This window comes from Amblyomma mixtum, chromosome 10 (genome assembly GCF_055824585.1).
Source record: "Amblyomma mixtum isolate Tamu chromosome 10, ASM5582458v1, whole genome shotgun sequence".
NCBI lineage: Eukaryota > Metazoa > Arthropoda > Arachnida > Ixodida > Ixodidae > Amblyomma > Amblyomma mixtum.
In genome coordinates this window covers 130,190,970-130,211,695 of record NC_143021.1, presented here as the reverse complement: position 1 = coordinate 130,211,695, position 20,726 = coordinate 130,190,970, and the positions used below count along the sequence as shown (strand labels likewise).

General features: G+C 47.8%; 1 protein-coding gene across 1 annotated transcript in view; it reads right to left on the bottom strand.

The window, feature by feature from the left end:
* The window catches only part of LOC149326947 (uncharacterized), a 104,241-nt gene that overhangs the window by 72,787 nt on the left and 10,728 nt on the right, over positions 1-20,726 (bottom strand). Inside the window, exon 2 of the mRNA XM_089564734.1 lies at positions 7,889-7,998. Coding sequence (XP_089420860.1) covers positions 7,889-7,998 — 110 coding nt within the window. The remainder of the gene's footprint in view (positions 1-7,888; positions 7,999-20,726) is intronic.

Here is a 20,726-nt window from a genome sequence, read left to right as displayed (position 1 = left end):
TGATAAGCATCGGTAATTGCAGCCCCTGTGCCATGGGAGACTCGGGAGCGTTGGATAAGCTGCAATAAGCCGCCAAGATTCAGAGCGCTGACCAGCGTGATAAGCATCGGTAATTGCAGAATGCAGCCGTATGTAAGGTGGAACGTTAAGCCGCCTGGCATCGCTGTCAGGCAAGGCACAGCCTCCTGAAGAACGGCGTCTCTCATAGCCTTAGTCGCTTTGGGACGTTAAACCCCATAAACAAACATCCTGAAGAACGCAGCATAAATTTTAAAAAAGAAACACTAAAGCAGCAGCCCCTTTGGCGATGCCAGATAATTGACGGAGGAGCTTACTACTAAGTGTGTGCTAACGAATCAACATCACGCATCTAAAGTCAAACAGCTGCTGGAACGCTGTGGCGGGAGAAATTTTGCACTCGGTCGTTCCCATTAATTAGCAGCTCAGAAGTTCTAGTAGGTTTTGTCTTTACTACAGCTCAGTTTTCGAAAACCCCGAAAAAAGTGAACGACTACGCTACTTCTCCCATATTAGGCCTATCTGTAGTCTGCTGTAGCTATCTAGAATGCACAATCAACTGCTAGTCGGAAGCGCGTACAGAAACGAGCTGCTTGGTTTGTAAGAAAAAATTGTGATAAAAAATGTCGCGCCTATTGAGAGCCCTTTTGGCTTATGATCAATAAGCAAATCTAAACTAGATATTAAGGTTGAAAATAATTGTGTGCACCATCACCAAGCATGAAGACGGAAAGATCGTTGCTTATCGACTTACCATTGCGTTTCACAAGGGCACCATAACTCATAGACAATTCGCGAGATCATCTTTCATTAAAATCTTTTCGATTTCTTTCTTTTTCCAGCAACACCGTCAAAGTGTCGGAGCGATTCAAGAAATGACAACGAGACATTATCGACTGCAGGCTATGCTGTCCTACACGTTACCTGCGCACTGCTGCTTTTTCTGCTCATTCCACTCTGTACATATTGGTGCTTTCATTTAGCTAGCGCGCATTTTTCCGAGTAGATAATATTCTACAAACCGCAAATCCTTTCATTTATAGTTTTTTTGTCGGCTATATCCTATTCTATATACACTGCATATGCCTTCTTGAATAATGTCCTGTGCAGAATGCGGGTAAAAGGTGCTCGGCTGCTGACCCGAAAAATGCGGATTCAATCCCGTCCGGGGCGGTCGAATTTCGGTGGAGGCGTAATTCTAGAGGCCCGTTTACTGTGCGATGCCAGTGCACGGTAAAGAATTTCAAGTGGTAGAAATTTCCGGAGCCATTCAGTGCGGCGTACCTCATAGCCGGAGTGGATTCGGTACGTTAGACCGCCATAAACGCGAACCAGATATAGTAAAATAGAATATCTGTTATTTAGCGACTGTTTGTTCTTTTTGTGTGGTTTAACGTTCCAAAGCGACTCAGGCTATCAGAGACGCCGTAGTGAAGGGCTCCTGAAATTTCGACCACCTGGGGTTCTTTAACGGGGACTGACATCGCACTGTACACGGGCCTCTAGAATTTCGTCTCCATCGAAATTCGACTGCCGCGGCCAGAATCGAACCCGCCCCTTTCGGTTCAGCAGCCGAGCACCAAAACCACTCAGCCCCCGCGGCGGCGCTGAAACGGCTGTCATCAATTTGGATACAACTCAACAACAAAGCAAATACCCCTCCCAAGCGACCTTTCAGCCAGAGACGTGTGGTGTTTGTAACGGCCCTCTGGCTCTGACCTCCAAGCTTCGGGGCCTCTGAGAGGTGTCTCGAACCATTTGGTGCTTCTAAAAACAACGCGACTTAGCCTATGACAGCAATGATTGAACGAAGCGAAAGGCGCGTGCATGCAGCGAGTGGGCACGCAACCCCCTCTCCCCCTTCACTTATAGCACACCCGACCTGCACGAGACGAAAGCTGCCCGAGGCATTCGCAGAAGGTGGTCAATTGATCATATAACGGAGCCATCCGTCGGTCTTGGTAAGAAGTAGGTATCATATATGGGGCCGAAAAGTAATTCTGAAGGGGATTTTTTCTTTGTGGGTTTCGTGCAGGGCGCGTAGGCCCCATACTTGATTTTGCACTCGAAGCGTTTTGCCCTTGTTCGGTTGGTTCCTTCGACCATGCTACTGCACGGGGGGTTCACCGGGATGATGTGAAAAACTGTCAAGACTGACTGTCCTTTAGAATGTGCGCAGATCAGCCGGCTGCAAAACACGGTTCCCGATCAGGAAGAAACTTTTGAGGCTTCTCAGGAGCAAAGATGTTATGTGAAGACTTAATTTACTACGTGTGGATTGTTTCGTTCCAGTAAACAAACGCCCAGATCTAGTCCCTCCTTCATTGAACTCACCGCTGAAGGTAGGAGGAGTCAACTAATGCGTGGAGTGCCTTTCAAGCAGTCGCACGGCGGCTTTGCTTTTTTTTTTCTAGGTTTCCGGGAATAAATAGATTCAGTGATATACAACATAGCTGCAAATTAGGACCCCGGAAAAGAAAATGCGCGTGGACTATTTACTTTCCCCGATCGCTACGTATCACTCCGCCAATGGCAGAGCTGCAAGCCTACACATGACTGGCTGAAACGCACTCCACGCGTTGGTTGACTCCTACCGTCCGCGGTAAGTTAAATAAAAAGGAAGGAGCCGGGACGTTTAATCCAATTGAAATTAGGGAAATCGGCTGTACAGGACAATAATTTGGGGTTTGTAAGTATGCTCGGAACGTACAGATACGTGCTCCCGCAGTAGAAAAAAGGAGTTTAGATATCTGTTTGGTGGTCAAATGTTTAGGGGAATCCCCCAAGGTGGAGTAAATTTCTAATAAGGGAGTAATTACTCATTGGACCCCGGACCAGGACGAATTTTTCTTTAACTACGAAGTTTCTGAGAAAGCTGTATAGCTTTCCTTTGTAGCCGTAAGGCTGCGCTTGGGTGGATGTCAATGAGTAATTACTCCCTTATTATATCTGTTTGGTGCACCTTTGATGTGAACGACCTGCCAAACGCGGCTAGGGCAATTAACTTTTCGCTTGCATAGAGAAAAGAATCGAATAAGCTCAATGATCCACAAATACATCAGCAACAAAAACAATAACTGCCAACTCGAACAAGCCGTCTACATAACCCCACCTGGATGACTGGCTTGTTTCCTAAGCCCAGATATGTTCCTCATCGACAGTCTTGCCCGGGCAACCTACTGGGCGAATATTAGGCATCAATGATCTGCAACTAAAGGCTATTTTTCGAATGTTGAAAAATTCAAGTAAAATTAATTTTGTTCGTCCACATTGAATTAGCATTTACTGGTTTAACTGTATAGCGTGCCATCGTAGTCCAGCCGCAGAAGCCGACGACAGTCCCATACGCCTGCCAAGCGCGCGCAGATTTTATTTCGTGGCTGCTTAACTGCATGCCGGCAGCACGCTGTCCCGTTCGCGTATTCGCCAACTGCAGCCTGTACAGCCACAAGGCTTGAAACCACGGTGAATTGATCACGGTGACTGAAGATTCTCACAACGGCTTACCTAAAAGGGATAATAAATCCTCTTAAACGGCGTTATATGCCACTAAGCATCGTTCCCGCCTGGCTGAGCGCATCCTGTCAAATATATTTGTGGAGACCCGGCGACGACTTGCGTCTCCGATTCATCTCCACAAATTTGGTGACCAGGACGTGATGTGGTGCCGGCGGAACAAGGCCTCGATAGTGAGGAAACAAAGTTCCGAGTACGACGACCAGAAGGCGGGGAGTTTGAGGGCGGAGACCTCGGACTCATGAGGTGGCTGCGTGAGAGGCGACGGAGACGGTACAGGAGTGGAGGGATCCATGGCCAGGGCTTACACGACGGAAGGTAAGCGGGGTCTCGAGCTCCGGGCAGTGGTGGGCCTAGCGAAGCGGCTGATGCAAGCGCAGGGCCGGAGCAGAGATCGAAGACGCGAAGTCCGGAGTCACCAAATTTGTGGAGACGGATCGCAGACACCTCTTTTCAGACGCAGTCGCAGACTCAGTCCTTGGGCGTCGCCCCTGCACATGGTGCCCAAAAAGACCGGCGACTGGCGCCTATGTGGCGATTACCGGGCTCTCAACGAGGCCACAATCGCTGACCGCTACCCGATTCCCCGCATCCAGGATTTTACATCGGCCCGACATGGCTGCACAATCTTCAGCGAAGTCGAACTTGTGAAGGCATACCATCAGATTCCTGTGGAGACGTCGGATATCCTGAAGACCACCATTATTACACCTTTTGGCATGTTTGAATATCTGAGGATGCCTTTCGGTCTTCGCAATGCGGCCCAGACTTTTGAGCGCTTTGTCGACCAAGTACTGCGCGGCTTGACGTGCTGCTTTGCATATCTTGACTACATTCTCGTCTTCAGCCCTACGGCGAGGCTAACAAGCTCCAGCTGCGTCAAGTGCTCGCAAGACTAAGCCGCGTTAGTCTTGTGGTCAACGGACCGAAAAGCGAGTTCGGCGTTGCAGAGTAGGACTTTCTCGGGCATCGCGTCGACGCTCATGTCATTCGCCCCTTACCGGCCCGTGTCACTGCCATCAGTCAGTTTCCCCGGCCCACCACCACCCGACAACTGCGCGAATTTCTTGGCCTCGCCAACTATTATCGCCGCTTCATTCCTCGCAGCGCCGCAATACTGCAGCTTCTCCACGACATTCTCCTTGTTGCTTGGACCCACGCCGCTGACCGCGCATTCGGCGGCATCAAAGCAGCCATTGCCGGCGCGACGCTCCTGTTTGATCCTAAATGTGACGCGCCCACGTCCGTCATGGTTCACGCATCGGACACTGCTGTCGGCGTGGTCTTGCAACAGTTCGTCGCTGGTGTTTGGCAGCGTATTGCCTTCTTTTCCAAGAAGCTTACGCCCCCTGAACGCCGCTACAGCACCTTCGGCCGAGATCTGCTAGCAATATATTAAGCCGTGAAGCACTTCCGTCATTTTCTCGAGGGACGCACCTTTCATTTCCTCACTGACCACAAACCTCTGACGTCCGCGCTGACATCCAGCAGCACCTCCTACGCTCCTCGCGAAATCAGACAGCTCGCCTACATTTCCGAATTCGCCTGCGACATTCGTCACGTCAGCGGCAAGTCCAACATAGTTGCTGACGCTCTTTCTCGTCCTGCAGTCAATGCGACGGACAATGGAGGGCCAATCATCGACTTCACGGCCATGGCTGCTGCTCAGCGAGCCGATGCCGAGTTGCAATAAGTTGCAACGGTTTCGCACGCGCGACACCTGTCTGGTATTGGAGGACGTCTTGCCCTCTGACTGCGCCGTTCCTCTCGTTTGTGATACGTCAACCGGTCGCCCTCGCCCCTACGTACCTTCACCATACCGACGAACCGTCTTTGATGCCCTCCATTCTTTGGCCCATTCTGGCATTCGCCCAATAGAGCGCCTTGTCACGGCTGGCTATGTCTGGCCTCGCATCAACGTTGCCGTTCGCCGCTGGTCGCGCACGTGCCTGAGCTGTCAGCAAAGCACAGTGCATCGATACACTGCGACTCCGCTTGGCCCGTTCCCGTCTCCGGACGCCTGCTTCAGCCATCTACACGTTGACATTGTCGGTCCCCTTCTTCCCCGCGGGAACCACCGCTACTTGTTAACCTGCATTGACAGGTTCACGAGATGGCCTGAAGCGATTCCCCTTCTGGACATAACGGCGGAGTCGATCGCAAGAGCACTCATCACACTGTGGATCAGCCGCTACGGTGTCCCTTGCACCATTACGACTGATCGGGGTCGGCAATTTGACTCCACCTTATTTGCCAACCTATCTCGGCTCCTCGGCATCAATCACATCAAGACGACCTCTTACCACCCGATTTCCAACGGTGTCATTGAGCGTTTTCACCCCCAGTTGAAAGCTTCGCTTAAGGCGTCCGCTTTGCCTTCGCCATAGATTGAGCGCCTAACCTTCGTTCTGCTTGGTCTCCGCACCGCACTTCGCAGTGACTCTTATATCTGTGCAGCAGAGCTAACGTTTGGCACTACTCTCCGTGTCCCTGGCGAATTCTTCGAGCCCTCGCCACCCACGCCTGCTGACGTCTCAGATTACGCCTACCGTCTACATAGCGCTATGAGCACTGTCATTCCACCATGTCAGAGCCAGTATTCTCGTCGTGTCCACGTCCCCCCCCCCCCGCCCCCCCGACATTCAGCGGTGCACTCACGTCTTTGTTCGCCACCACGCCGTACGCCCGCCCTTAAGGCCACCATACGGTGGTCCCTACCAAGTGCTCCAGCGTGCTCCTAAGCACTTTCTCCTGCTCATCAACGGCCGGGAGGACACGATCTCAGTTGACCGCCTTAAACCTGCTCACCTTGACACCGACGTCATCGCAAACTGTGCCGCTGCAGTCCCTCGCGACTGTGCCAGACCTCGCCGCGTACGATTTGCACCAAGAACATCCGCTTTTCGCCATTCACACCTCGCTCATGGCCTCATCGCTAGAGGGGGGGGCCTTATAGCCTGCCATCATGGTCAGGCCGCAGAAGAGCACGACATCCTCAGTACGCCCGCAAAGCACGCGCAAACTGGATTTCATCGCTGCTTAACTGCATGCCGGCAGCACGCTGTCCTGTTCTCGCCTGGCTGAGCGCATCCTGTCAAATATACTTGTGGATACCCGACAACGACCTGTGTCTGCGATTCATCTCCACAACGGGTATTTCTTAAAGTCGCATTTAAACATCGGGTCTTGGAATGGACTACATATTTTTGCGTGAAAAGGCAGCAGTGTGGGCTACAAGGCACCGCCGTAGTGAGAGGCGCAAAATAAATTTTGATTTGTATTTGCTATGAACAGAAATTTCCTTTCAAAGGTAATTTTTAATTTTTTCTCCACCTAAATTTACCCTACGATTGCGAGCCTGCAACGCGTAGTTTTGAGGGTTATCTGTGTTTTGTGCAAATAATGAATATACACTCGCCAACAAGTTCTTCAAAAGGAAGCAAGACCTTTCGGGGCCCGTACAGGTCCCTTGATTACATAGAGCGCTGCATGGAACGACATGTCAAAGGGGCTGCATGCATTGCGCAGACTCCACTCTGAGCACCAATGTAGAAGTGGCCACTACTGAGTGGGCTACAGTGGAACGTTTTGCATGCTAGTGGGTTCATTTCATTAAAAAGTACTAGTTTAGTTTAGTTTATGGGAGTTTAACGTCCGAAACCAACTCAGGCTATGAGGGATGCCGTAGTGAAGGGCGCCGGAAATTTCGACCACCTCGGGTTCTTTAACGTGCTCTGACTTCGCACCGTACGCGAGCCTCTAAAATGTCGACTAAACCTAAATTCCCTCGCCGCGGCTGGGATCGAACCCACGTCTTTCGGGTCAGCTGCCGAGTGCCATGACCACTGCGTCAAAGCGGCGGCTCCTTTTTCCCCCCAACCGGTTTCCGGCTGTTTCCGCTAACGCAATGGACTCGCGTCTTTTCTCTAACATGCATCGCCTTAGGCATCATGGCCCATCGGTCTCACTCACCGGTGTACTATACATGATTACAAAGCCCCAGCAGAGCACCCCAGCGCTAAAACTAACATGGGCTTTGCGTTGCTGGTTCGCCGTACCTTTGCGCGCTGTCATTGTCTGTGCTGCGGTCACCGCTGACGCACACGGAGCGAAGCTCGGGAACGAGCCAAAAGCTAATGCTCTTAAACTGCGAACTCGAAATAACTGAGGAACGCCCTGGCCACTCAATCACAACGGTTGTTAATCGATCTCTGCTAGCAAATAAGCGACGTTCTGAGGAAACCAGGCATCGTTCCAAATCCAATGGCCCGCGCACCGTTCTGAGAAGCAACAAAGGGGCTCTTATTTTGTTATTTAATCTGACAAAATAGCATAGGCTGTCTGGAGAGCATACCCGATTCCTAGGACGTACAAGAAGAACCGGACCACCCATCCGCCGTTCAGTGTGTCTGGCAATGTCTTCTGGGGAGCATTGCCACCGTCCAGCACCGTTCGTCTTCCTCCCTGCGAAATAGGTTAAAGATTTGCACACATTGTATTAGCGGTTGGATTCCCCTTGTCATCATCGCACAAAATCATGCGGTTGCAGTGTCATTCCTCTCCAAACTCCCCACCCTCGTAGGAAAGAACCTCCTATGGCCCTCCCAAAAGAGGCCCCGTAATTCACCTCAATACTCTTCTGTGCAACACGCGAACAAGCTAGTCAGTGAGAACAAATTTAATGCATTGAGGAAATCATCATTAGTATGATGAGTGCTCATTCCAGGAGCCCCTTGGCTTTTGCCACCTTTCTTCCTGCCTTTCCGTTCACCATTGTTTCTATCTTTCTTGCCTGGTTCACCAGCGGAAGCTTATTTTCCGAATGTGTGCTGAACACCGCCGCTTCCCAGTTCTCAGATTTTGGGTCATTGATTCTTGAAGTACCTGAATTGTTCTGTCATGCCCATACCATGCGGAATAAGTGAGCAACTTTACCGCAGATGGCGCATCGCAGACTGCAAGAATTTGGAAACGTAGCTGAATTTGAGCAAGTTTTTAAAAGCATTTGACTTCAATTTTCTTTGAATGACTCCTTGTTTTCTGTTCAGATTTTTTTGCAATTCAGCGTACACATTCGTTGCTAATCTGAAATGGTTGGAGTAATTTCGTATAGCTTAATAACGGTTATGAACAATTATGTTTCTGCGTATGTTGAGGAACCCGGGGTAATAACAAACACTGCTCTCTGCTTTCTACACAGCGTTGGTGTCTTTGAATTTTTTTTTAATTGGCTTTTTATTTGCAGGAAACAATACAGATGAATCCCTGCGGGTGGCGTAAGGCTAAAGGCTTAGAAGCCTGACGAGGCCTTAGCCCCCTCACATCAGTTACAGCCTGCAGCAGCAGACACACATTTTCTGAATTTAAGCATGTACGCGGTTGCAATAGGATAACATGTTCACGCTTTTCAATTTCAACACAATGAATACGAGAAATACACAGTACAATGCAGCAATATAACTAAAATGCAGTTCAAAAGTTTTGAACAGGAATGACGGTACATAGGCATCAATGTACACATGAAAAGAAACTAAGCCATAACTTGCGTACGTTGCGTACAAACTGCAAGTTTCTAACACAATTGAACAGAAGTGAGTATTAGCGTATATCACAGTCTAACAAGGAGCAGTACGAAAGGGAAACAAAAGAACAAAATTAGAATAATAGTTGCAAATGCATGATAACCATGTAGAAGATGTTTACTGTATTTGTAATGCGTTTATGGTTCTAAAATTGTATTTGAGGAAAATAGGAATGCTCGATAATTTCGTTTGAAGGCTCTAAATGGTTGGCTGAAGTCAACATAAGATTCGTGTATGTTAAGCAGTCTAACTATTTGATAGTCCATAGCTTGTTTGCCATAGTTCGTTCTGTATTTTTGTACCTTTCTCTTACGATTCCTGATTGCATATCTCATGGAGGCATGCTGGACGTTATCGGCATATAGCTGTTTTTTGTATATTAGTTGCATTATCCGGAAATTGTACACTTTTTTAACTGGAAGGATATTATGTTTGAAGAAAAGTGGTTGCGTAGGCAAGTTTCTTACTTGACCTTTGTAATTCTCTAATATCCGAAGTACGCGCTTCTGCAGAACTAATATTCTCTCATAATTCCCTTTAGTGGTCGTACCCCATACTAGCATACCATAGAGCAGTTTGGAATAGAATAAAGTGTAGTAGATTGATCTCTTCAGCCAAAGAGGTAAGATATGGGCCACATTACTTAAACATCCTACAGAACGCGCGAGTTCCGAAATTAAATGATCTACATGATAAGTCCATGACAAATGTTCGTGAAACCATATTCCAAGAAACTTTTGCGTCTGCACTTTCTCCAAGTAATGGTCTTCAAACTTAATATTGATATTATCACATGCATTCTTATTGATGGGTCTGAATACTATGTATTTAGTTTTTTGCGCATTGAGCTGCAACTTATTTTTTTCTAGCCAACGGGATAGTTCTAGCAGATAATCATTAGCTTCATTTCTTATTTCTTGGATGGATGTGCCTGTAAAAAATATACTTGTGTCATCAGCAAAGAACGTGATTTCAGGTGTGTGTTTTAGCTCAGTGATATCATTAATGTATAACAGAAATAGTACTGGCCCCAGTATCGAACCTTGTGGGACACCTGCTTTTATAAGTAGTTTCTGGGAACATACGTTGTTCAAGGTAACGTACTGTTGCCTCATTGACAAGAAACTCTGGAAAAGATTTAAGGTAATGCCTCTAATGCCACATCTGTTCAGTTTACTAAGCATGATATCGTGATTCACCGAATCAAAGGCTTTCCGTAAATCGAGGAAGATACCTAGGGTATACAGCCTCCTGTCAAGATTGTTAATAATATGAGTTTTAACTTTTACGAGGGCTTCTTCTGTGGTCTTGCTTTTTTGAAAACCATATTGGGATGGCGAAAGTATATTGTATTTGTTAAGGTATGTTGTAAGGCGCTTGTGAATGCACTTTTCATAAATTTTTGAAAATGCGGGCAGGACTGAAATTGGTCGGTAATTTGAGATGTCATTTGTAGAACCACCCTTATGAACGGGGTCTACTTTCGCCACCTTCAGTTTCTGTGGGAAGATTCCAGTCAGAAACGATAGGTTTTTTAGGAACGCAAGTATTGGACTAATTACAGACGAGACTTCCTTTATTGGCGCTACCTTAATTTCGTCATATCCACTCGAAGCAGTGGCTTTTAATTCCTTTATAAATCTGGCGACCTCAGCTGGGGTAACATCAAACAGCACAAGAGAATTAATTTGACTAGTTTCATCATAGTTACAGTCATTTTCAACCTGGCCTGTTGCGGGCATTGCTGCATGCACAAAGTATTCATTTATCACGTCCGCTAAGGGTTGACCTTCGAAAACGATGTTATTAATTTTCATTTGTTGAGGTGCACTGCTAGCTTGATTTTTCCCTGTTAAGAAATTAACTTCTTTCCATATTTTTCTTGGGTCCGATCTTATTCGGGAGAATAGTGACTCATAGTAGTCTTTTTTTGCTTTCTTTACGTCGCTATTTAATTTGTTCCGAAAGCGCCTAAACTCAAGAAATAAGCCATAATCCTTACTGGCAAGAAATTTATGAAACATTGTGTTCTTTTGTTTTATTCTTTTATAAAGCCCTGCACTAATCCAAGGCTTCCTAATTTTACGTTTCTGCACTTTTGCACTTTGTAACGGAAATTCATCATTGTAGCAGTATAGAAAGGTATCCAGAAATAGGTCGTATGCTGTCTGGATTTTCTTCTGAATACACTTCAGTCCAATCTGCTTGCTCGATCAATACTCTAAACTTAGTCAGTGAGTTGTTGCATATGATCCTGTGCTCAAAATTACGAGTTCTATCCTTATCTTTTCTGAATAAACATTGGGTGGCGATATAAATCGGCTGATGATCACTAAGATCACATGTCAAAACCCCTGCTGTATATCCCGAGTCGTTAAGGTTTGTTATTGCGACATCTATACTTGTGGAATAGTTCCAAGTAATACGGGTAGGGCTGGAAATGGCATTCTCACAGCCATAGGACATGATGAGGTTTTTCAGGTCCCGTGCGGGTAAATCGTCATTGAGCAGATCAATGTTCACGTCCCCCATTACAAAATATGGTTTCTTTATGACATTAAAATGCCCAAGCAATTGTTCTAAACGCGATAGGAAGTGTCGCTTAAGTCCTGTCGGGGGCCTATAAATTACAGCCAGAAGAAAAGAGTCTGTTTCCACAGCTAAGCATTCTATGTCGGCATCGCTCCTGGTGACAGCATCAACTACTTGAAAAGAGTAATGACGTTGGAGATAAACAGCCACACCCCCACCTCTGCCTCTGCCTGCCCGGTCGAGGCTTATTGGCGTATAGCTGTGGAACTGAGGAGACAAGTCTTTTGCCGTGAGCCAGGTTTCGCTGAATAAGAGTGCGTCAAATTTTATTTGACACGACTTTAAGTAAGAATGTAATTCTTCGTGTTTGTTTCTTATGCTCCGGATATTTTGGTGCAGTGCTACGAAGTGGGACTTCAAGGAATGCTTATCTATGGCATGCGTATGTGTCGACATTGCTTCAGTAGGTGGATTATGCTCTGATACAGCAATCTTGGGTTACCTAAGTTAAGAGATAAGCGCTACGTCTTCAGTGCTCATGATTTTGATGACGTCCGATGTTTCATGTTTCCTGGCAAAAATTTTTCCAGAGTTCACCCACACAAACTTCCATTTTGCAGCTTTCTTCTTTGCCACGGCTGCCCCAAGAAGCTGTTTGTTTCGTCGAGTCAGGTGTTCATTGACGTAGACTGTGCTACCTGTTCCTTCGTGGCCAAGCTCAGTGGTATCGATCTTCTTTTTTTAGCTTTCATGAGCAAGGCGTTTCGCTTTGCGCGTGACACAAATCGAACGATGATGTTCTGTTCCTTCTCTCGCAAAGTTTTCACCCTGTGGCAGATGTCGATATCGGAATCAGCAACCTCCTCACCCACAGCTTCCCCTATCTTTTTGACAACCACTAGCGAGTCAAGCTCTTCGGGCACGCCCTTGATTTCCAAGTTGTTGCCTCTTTGGTATTGTTCGAGTTCTTCGATTCTTCCTTCCAGTCGCTGATTTTCACTTTCAGGTCTTTGTTTTCTTCTCTTAGCGCTTGTATTTCAGCCCTGAGTGCTTTAATGTCCTTTCCTATTTCTTTAACCTCGTCACAAGTGCCACTACAGTAACTTATGCTCTTTTCAAGGGCTCTCAGTTCAGCCCGCACTTCTCTGCGGAAGTCCGCGACCATCGTAGTTAGCTCTTTTTTTTCTTCCTTGTTCATGATGATACTTTGGTTTTAAACGTAATGCCACAATGATAGCACACGTCAAGTACACTGTCAAGTACACTGTAAAGTACACTGTAAAGTACACTGTAAAGTACACTGTAAAGTACACTGTAAAGTACGCTGTCAAGTACGCTGTCAAGTACACTGTCAAGTACACTGTCAAGTACACTGTCCGGCAGCAATGCAGAACGAGAAAACAGGCACAGGGTAACAGGTTGACCCCCTTACCTGCGAATATTTCAGGCACAGTTTAGGCTTCCTGTCGCTCTGTGCACTGCTGCCGGACTGTGGAAATCCTGCAGCTGTCGTAGTATATGTAGGCAGCAGGCGGTCCCGAAGTTCTTTTCGGCGCACTCTCCGTTGATGCCCGATTAGTTCGTCGGCAGCGAAGCTCCCCTCGGCGATGCGCGGCGCACCATGCGTGGAAGCAGCCTCCGATAGCGGCGATATTCCAGCGCCGATAATACAGACGGGTTCCTGCGAATATTTCAGGCACAGTTTAGGCTTCCTGTCGCTCTGTGCACTGCTGCCGGACTGTTCCGTCAGCCAGAAAATCTTCAATGACTGCAGAATGTTTTAAAATTACTTAGCTTGGAAGTTTGATATTTTGGACAAGTATTACGGCAAACCTACAAATTGAAAGTTCAGGAAATGCATGTTTTTTATCTCAAGCTAAGATTACACACTCGTGAAAGACATGAGAGTGCAAAACGGGGACACGGACGAGGAAGGGAACAGGACGAGCGCTGCACATTCAACAGGATTTATCCAGGGAAGAACGTTTAAATAGCGTTTGCCCTTATCCATGCTCTTGATCGCAGACAATTACCTCTCACAGATACGCATCAAGAAACAGCATTTCACTGTGGCGAAGAACAACTGACGTGTCACTAATGCAACTATCACCTCGCTTCTTGATATAGAAGGCTTCCCCAAGCTCACGTTCTGTCCTATCTCGGCTTTTCAATAGCACTTTGCAATCAGATAGTCGAGGCTTGCAGGCTACATGCTTCGCTTTCGAGCAGGCTTGGCAGTGGTCTGGAAGATGTCCTCTCTTGTTTAATGAATTTTTGTGTTCAAGCAGGCGCTCATTAAGACAACGTCCCGTTTGTCCAACGTACACCTTGCCGCATGTAAGCGGGAACTCGTAGACTACTGCTTTCTTGCAGCCAACATGTGGCATTCGGTGTCTGATGGTGCACTCTTGTACTTTTTTTCTTCCAATGCGTGAACACATTCCGGCGAGTTTTCGCGGCGCTGAAAATACCACACCGACGCCATACTTATTGGCCACCTTCTTGAGGTTATGAGAAGTGTGGTGTACATAAGGTACAACTTCCGGCCTTGCCTGCCTTTTATCTTGAGGCCGGTTGTTTTCTTCAGGTCGGTTGTTTTCCTTGCTGCCCTTCAGCTTTTTCAGCAAGGACTGCGCCACCGAGAGAACCAGGGAAGCCGGGATCTCTCATGTCTTTCACGAATATGCACCAACAAGCCCAGCTTCAAGTACTTCTTAAGATTACACACTACAATGTGCTGTAGAACACATGAAGTTCATTTCTTTTCCCTCTTCACAATCGTCTTCCTACATCTTCATTTGAAGTACCGTGCCTGGCTGACTACCAAGCACACTTCCTTCCTAATCACTAAAATATCATTCTCTCTCTTTTCAGCCCGGTGTACCCAATAGAGTACACAATGAGAGCTTTTTGAATATTCCTCTTGAAGTATCTGCATGCATTATTAGTATAGTTTTTATTAGCTCAAGTCATTGGCCCCAATATATACATGATATCTTATTTTTTTTACTCGTTCTTTCACTGATGCGTATGCATTTTACTGAAGGAGGAATGGATTTCCGGTTCCACTGTAGGGACCATCACCATTGCGGCACCACGCCTCCAGCACTGGCGAGCGCCAACTTAGAACAGATAGCTCTATCAAGCGTGTCCATTGAATGCTGGGAGAACCCTCGAAGTCGGCGAACAGCCATGAAGCGCCGCCTCTCAACTGGTAAGGCCACCCCGTGTCGCTCGATGGTGTCGAGTACAATAAATGCGGCCGCAGCCACGAGCACATTTCTGGTGCCCACGCAGAGGCCCCGGGTACCCGCGACTAGCACATCGTAACCCGCTTATGATTTCCTGCAAATGCAGCGTCCCGTTTGTATGAAATCCCGCTTAGTTGCGGCTCAGTTTTCCTGTAAATGGCCGCCCCACCTTCCGCCATAAACACCACGCCATGGTACTCAATTTTAATTGTGAAACCTGAAATGCAGCTTTTCAGCCGTTCTACGAACGCCATCCGGCCGTCTGGTTCTACCAGGCGGAAGCCCTCTTCTACATCACCGGCCTTTCTTCACGGGCAGCGCAGGCTCTCCTCATCCGTGACGCTTTATTGTTCGGCGTTTTCTCTCGCCTTGCTCGTTCACCACGCCTTCAAAGCTGATGTTTTCCGCTTGTGCGGCGTCACGCAGGTCTTCAATTCACATCCGTTCCCCGAAGCCGTGCCACGGAGCCGTCTTGCCCGCAAGAGCACCCGTGCTCTGCGTGTCAAGGCCTCTCTAGTAATAACTCAAGCTCGAACTCTCCCCACCACGATGTCCACGCAGCCACGACTGCAGCTTTCGCCGACGTTGATCTTCCACTCTTCCACCCTTCCGTCCTGAGTACTGCGTCTCCTGGCTTGCGCAAGTCGAGTGTCTTTCCATAATTCATAACATGTCCTCACAGCGACAACGCAAGGCTCCCTTAAAGGTGACCCTGCCACATGTGTGCCCGCACCGGGCTTCACGTAGCAGCGCCAGCCCGCAGTAGCCCGTACGACCACCTGGAGAGTAGGCCCTCCGTTACTGCGATGTGCCGTCGTACAAAGCCACAGTCGACACTTTTGCGTCTTGTGCATCCACAACCCATGCAGGTGCACTTTCTTTGGCAGCTCTGAGTGGCGCAATGCTCACCGGCACACCTTCCATTAACCAAAGCTCATCTACCATCGACCTATTTCCACCCGCGGCGCTGACCTCTCGCGACACCTTGCCAAAAGAGGTCCTGTGCCCCCCTACAGGCGCACGCCGGTTCCCGCCGCCGAGTAGAATATGGCCGCCGACGCGCCCACATGATCCGAAAAATTAGTCAAGAAAAAATTCGCGCCCACATGATCAGAAAAATTACAGTCAAGAAAAAAATTATTTGGGCGGGAAACAAAGCCTCTGTCCCGCGCTAGCCACATCCTGCACAATTTGACATTCAATAGAGCGACATCTGAGGTATTGAACCACTTTCAAAGGATGGCGTGATATTTTTTGATATTTTGATAAGTCGCACTTATTCATTCCTATACCGTCTATGCAAAAATTGCCAGCGGGCTCAAACACTCTCTGTTTAAATCACTTTATTTTTTGGCGTTGATTCGACCGTATAATGCAGCGAAAGTTTTCACTCATATCCACTTTTTTTTCAAAGTGTGCAGTTTTGTAGAAAAAAAGAAAATGAAAATGAGGCTTTCAAGCTCTATTTCTTGTACCAGGAACACAGCGGCCCAAGCGTTTTGTCACCTATTCACGCAACATTGCCCCTTACAAGACCAACTTGGATTTTATCATGGCGTGCCAAGACCTGCACCTACTGCAAACTGCCTGAGTTGCAACCGGTTTGTCCATCTAAGAGTAGGGGAGAAGGTTGTTTTCCAATCCGAGAGACGGTTGGTTCATTGGCGGAGTCATGGGTGTTTTGAAACGCTGATGCTAAATGAGCTAGACTTGTCCTTGCACAGGCGTTTAGAATATCGAGTTACTGAAATATTAAAAGCACTGTCACTTGTCTCTCGGAAGTGTTGCCAACAGCGCCACAGAAAGGCGATGTGCAACGCACGAAGGAAAACTAAAATTTGCAGACAGAGAAAAAGTAGGCAAGTAGGCCACATGGCGACATCTCGACTATCTCCAGGCAAAACTCATTCGATGCTTAAAGAACACGTGGTTAAGTTCAAGACAACTCGAGTACCCGCCGTGGAAGTTGTGGGAGCCACGGAAGAGGGTATCGAACCGGTCGAACCCATTGCCCCCGTAGTACGACTTTACGCTAAAGGTACGTGAAAGCTACCTACACGTGATCCTCAGAAACGTGCCAAAAAGAAAAATCAGCGTTCGGGAAACTCAAGTCGGACGAAAACATTATCGTACCTTTAGCGGATAATAACTCTCAACCTTGGTTCTCGAACTGCAGGATCACAAACACAACTTGAAAGAACTTTTCGAGGACCTAGCTTACGAGAAACTCAAACAAGACTGATTGTTGAACTCGGAGCTATAACTATAATTAAGACTTCAAGCAGAAATCTTCAAGCAGTATCAGAAACTAAAAAGCCTCCACTTATGCTTAATCTGCCGCAGTGAATTAGCACTGGCCTCTTACGTGCATCCTTAAGGTGGCGGTCCCACTCTGACGGTGAGCGGGAACCATTTTTGGTGATATTTGTACGTCGACTGTACCTCGCTCGTTCGCTTCATAAATATGGCTCAGATATCTCCGAAAAGCTAGTTTTCTCTGCTTTCAAAAGATGCATTTGGTTTAACGGTAGCTGCAAATTTGCTTCAGCTGTAAAAGAAAACGCAAAGATGAAAACTGGCAGTTGAGCTCAACTTGTCTCAGGAAATGCAAAATTGTGAAAAACCTCTTGCACCTAGAGAAATATCTTTCGAGATATTGTGAGATCTGATCCTAGAGAACATATTTAATCATTTAGAAGTACGTGTACAGATTAGTTTATCAGCCAAGCATGTTTGAAAAGCATAGAAAACAGAACAATGTAATCTGCAATAACTTTTGGGATATGCATTGCACTGCGGCGACTTTTTGTACAGTTTGCGACCGTCTAATCGCTCTTCCATTCTGAACATTTCATCCATCTGCCTTGTTTAGTTTAAAAGTTATTCCTGATCAAAATTAGCGTTTTTTCCAAACAATTAAAAACGGAATGCAATACTGTTCAGGTAACCAGCACGTGGCAGTTCTGAGATTTTGCATGAAGAAACTTAATACTTCGCTCTACGCGGCTAAGCATCGCCTTTACTCTACGGCGTTTGGGGAATGCGCAATGTCTAGTTGATTTTAGCTACCTTTCTTGTTCTCCTCATGAAGGGCACAAGCTCTTGAAACGTTCCGCGGCTTCTTTTTTCCTGGTAAATATACTCTTAAAATGTCGGTCTCTTATTCTTTTAATCAACTTGTAACAATTGCCAACAACAAAGTCCACAGAATACAAACAATAATAGCAATAACGCAGCGACATGCGATAAATGTAGATAAATGTAGTAAGTAGCGCCATCTACACACATGCACGTGTACTAAATAATCATAGTTCAAAAAAATAACGAGTGTGGCGCTGCTAAACATTTACAATCAGGAGGTGTTCACGAGAGGGAACGATATCTCTAGGATGTTTGCACGTTTCCCTCGATTTTGCCCTATGTAGTGTGTGTCGAACTTCCAAGCAGATTTCCGCCATATTGCTTTGCTGGATTGTTTTGTAGAGTAAAGCTAGTAAAGCCACACTACGTGGGTCAGAGGCGAGTTTTGCGCGAGTGTGCGCCGCCTGTTATGCGCATGCGCGAGAACCGCGTGACGGCACGAGAGGCGCAGGTCCGCAGGTGCGTCGCCTCCTCGCCACAGCCGGTGCGAGCTCCTCACTGCCGGCGCCGCCGGCGTGCGCTCCTCTCCGACGCGTGACCTCGTGTTTACGACTGTTGCGCCGCGCGCTACTGCGCATGCGCGAGGAGGGTGCGCGGAGAAATGACGGTCGCGCCCAACATGTAAGCTCTGGTAAGCTAAGGAGAGTGAAGCCGCTGCCAAACGGCGCAGAAGACTGGAAAATGTAAATTCTTCCGATCCCGAGGTTGTCACCTGGCAGGCAGTTCGCCGTCGAGCAGCCAAGGCGAAACGTGCGGCCGGAACACCGGAGCGCTTTACGCTACGTGTATCCAGGCATAGCAGTTGGCAGGAAACGAGGCAGCAGACGCAGCCGCCCGCGCGCTCTCTCACCGGGCTGTTTTCTCCTCCCCACCTGATCAGGAACCCGATTTTAATCCGGTTTATACGTTCAAAAATATCGCAACCTACTTTCAAGATAGCCATCGCCTTTACCCTAGCCCATGTAAAGGCCTCTAGAAGGCGGATGAGCGGCTTCTTCTCCGCCTCTTCACCAATACATTGCTGTGCCCGGCAGCACTAAAACATTTTGACCCCTGCTTTAGCGGCAACTGCCCGCACTGTGGTGCGGTGTCTTCGGACACCTATCACATGGTGTGGGCCTGCCCCTCCAACCCGGCCATTCCTCCTATCCCCAACCCAACCCGGGAGGACTGGGAGGCGACCCTGCTCGGCTGCCACGACTTACAGGCCCAACAAGCCTTAGTCGGGCGCGCCCGGGCGGCGGCTACCGCCACTGGGGTCCCAAACTAGGGACCTCCACCTAGTGTTTGTAAGGATCGGTCCCTTACGGGCCGATCCAAACACCTCCTGTTCTGAATAAATGTTTTCACCACCACCACCACCGTCAGCCTGACCAGAGGTCAGGGAACAGAATGGCTAGCGGTTCGGTCATCAGGAATCAAAACTTCCTGATGCCGGTGCGCTTTATGACGTTGACTGCTTCTGCATTGGAGAACAAGAACGTAAAGGAAGATAATTTATCTATACATCTCCACTCGTTTAGGCCAGGAGAATAAAGGACAGGGAAAGAGACGAGACGACAAGGACGGCCGTGATCCTTGAGCGCCGTCCTTGCCGTCTCGTCAGTCCCTTTTTTGCCCTGCCGTTTTTTTTTTAATTATGTACCAACACGCCTAATTCACCGCTTTAATTGAGGCATGGGCATTTGTGTGCACATGAAGCCGACGCATACTGGCGGCTACTCGTATCTTTTATCTGCCACGCATCCAGCCGACCACAAGGCTTCCATTGTCTTCTGTGTTGTCAAGGGCGAATACTGCGTGCTCCACGGAAAGCGAAAGAACCAAGGAAGAAGCCTTCGTCCTATTTGACCTCTATAAGACTGGCTAACCCCGGAGCTTCATTCAGACCGAGTGTTGTCGTGAAGTCCGGGGGACTTAGAAATCATTTATTAATGAAGAGAAGAAACACCTTTCCATCAAAGTACTAAATCACATTCGAGCGGGCGAGCATGGTAGGGGGGCTGAGTAATCTGTTCAGAAGACTGCAGCTTGAATCGTGGCTGTTCCACTACACAAAAGAGTACAAGTGCAGGTGCTCGGAGTCTCTGCCCTGAGCATACGCGAATGCTCTCCGCAATGTGGCCAGTGTTTGCTGCTCGCGTAGTGCGAACATGGTCTGCTGCTCGCGCCTTGCTATGTTGTAGATGTTGAAGAGAGCGAACTGGTTCTGAAACTTTGGGATCTGGTTTTAAAAACCCTTGGTTGGTTCAAGATTTTGTTCAATACGTTGATATTATTGGCTTTGGTTCTAGAAGAAACGAGCCACATAGTCTGGGGTACTGCTTAACTCGTACAATTCAGCGAAAAGCTATCCTCGTGGCAGGACGGCCGCTGGTGTGAGGATGTGCGAGAGTGATGTTCGTTCGTTAGCACGTGGTAAGCAGCAGCAGCGACTGCGTATCGTTTTCGGTAACAAAGGCTGCTTTCTTCCAAAGATGATGATCGGTTTCTTCTAACAGCCTTAAGGCTCGGCCTTGCATTGCCCCTACGGTTTAAATCTACCGCGTCAATTCATTCATTCATTTTCGACAGAGCCAGGTAAGGTGTACATGCATATATACGATATTGGTGAAAACAGCGCGAAAGAAGCCCGAAGGCGAAACGAGGAAGTGACAGGAAAGAGCGCTGACTGACAACTGAATTT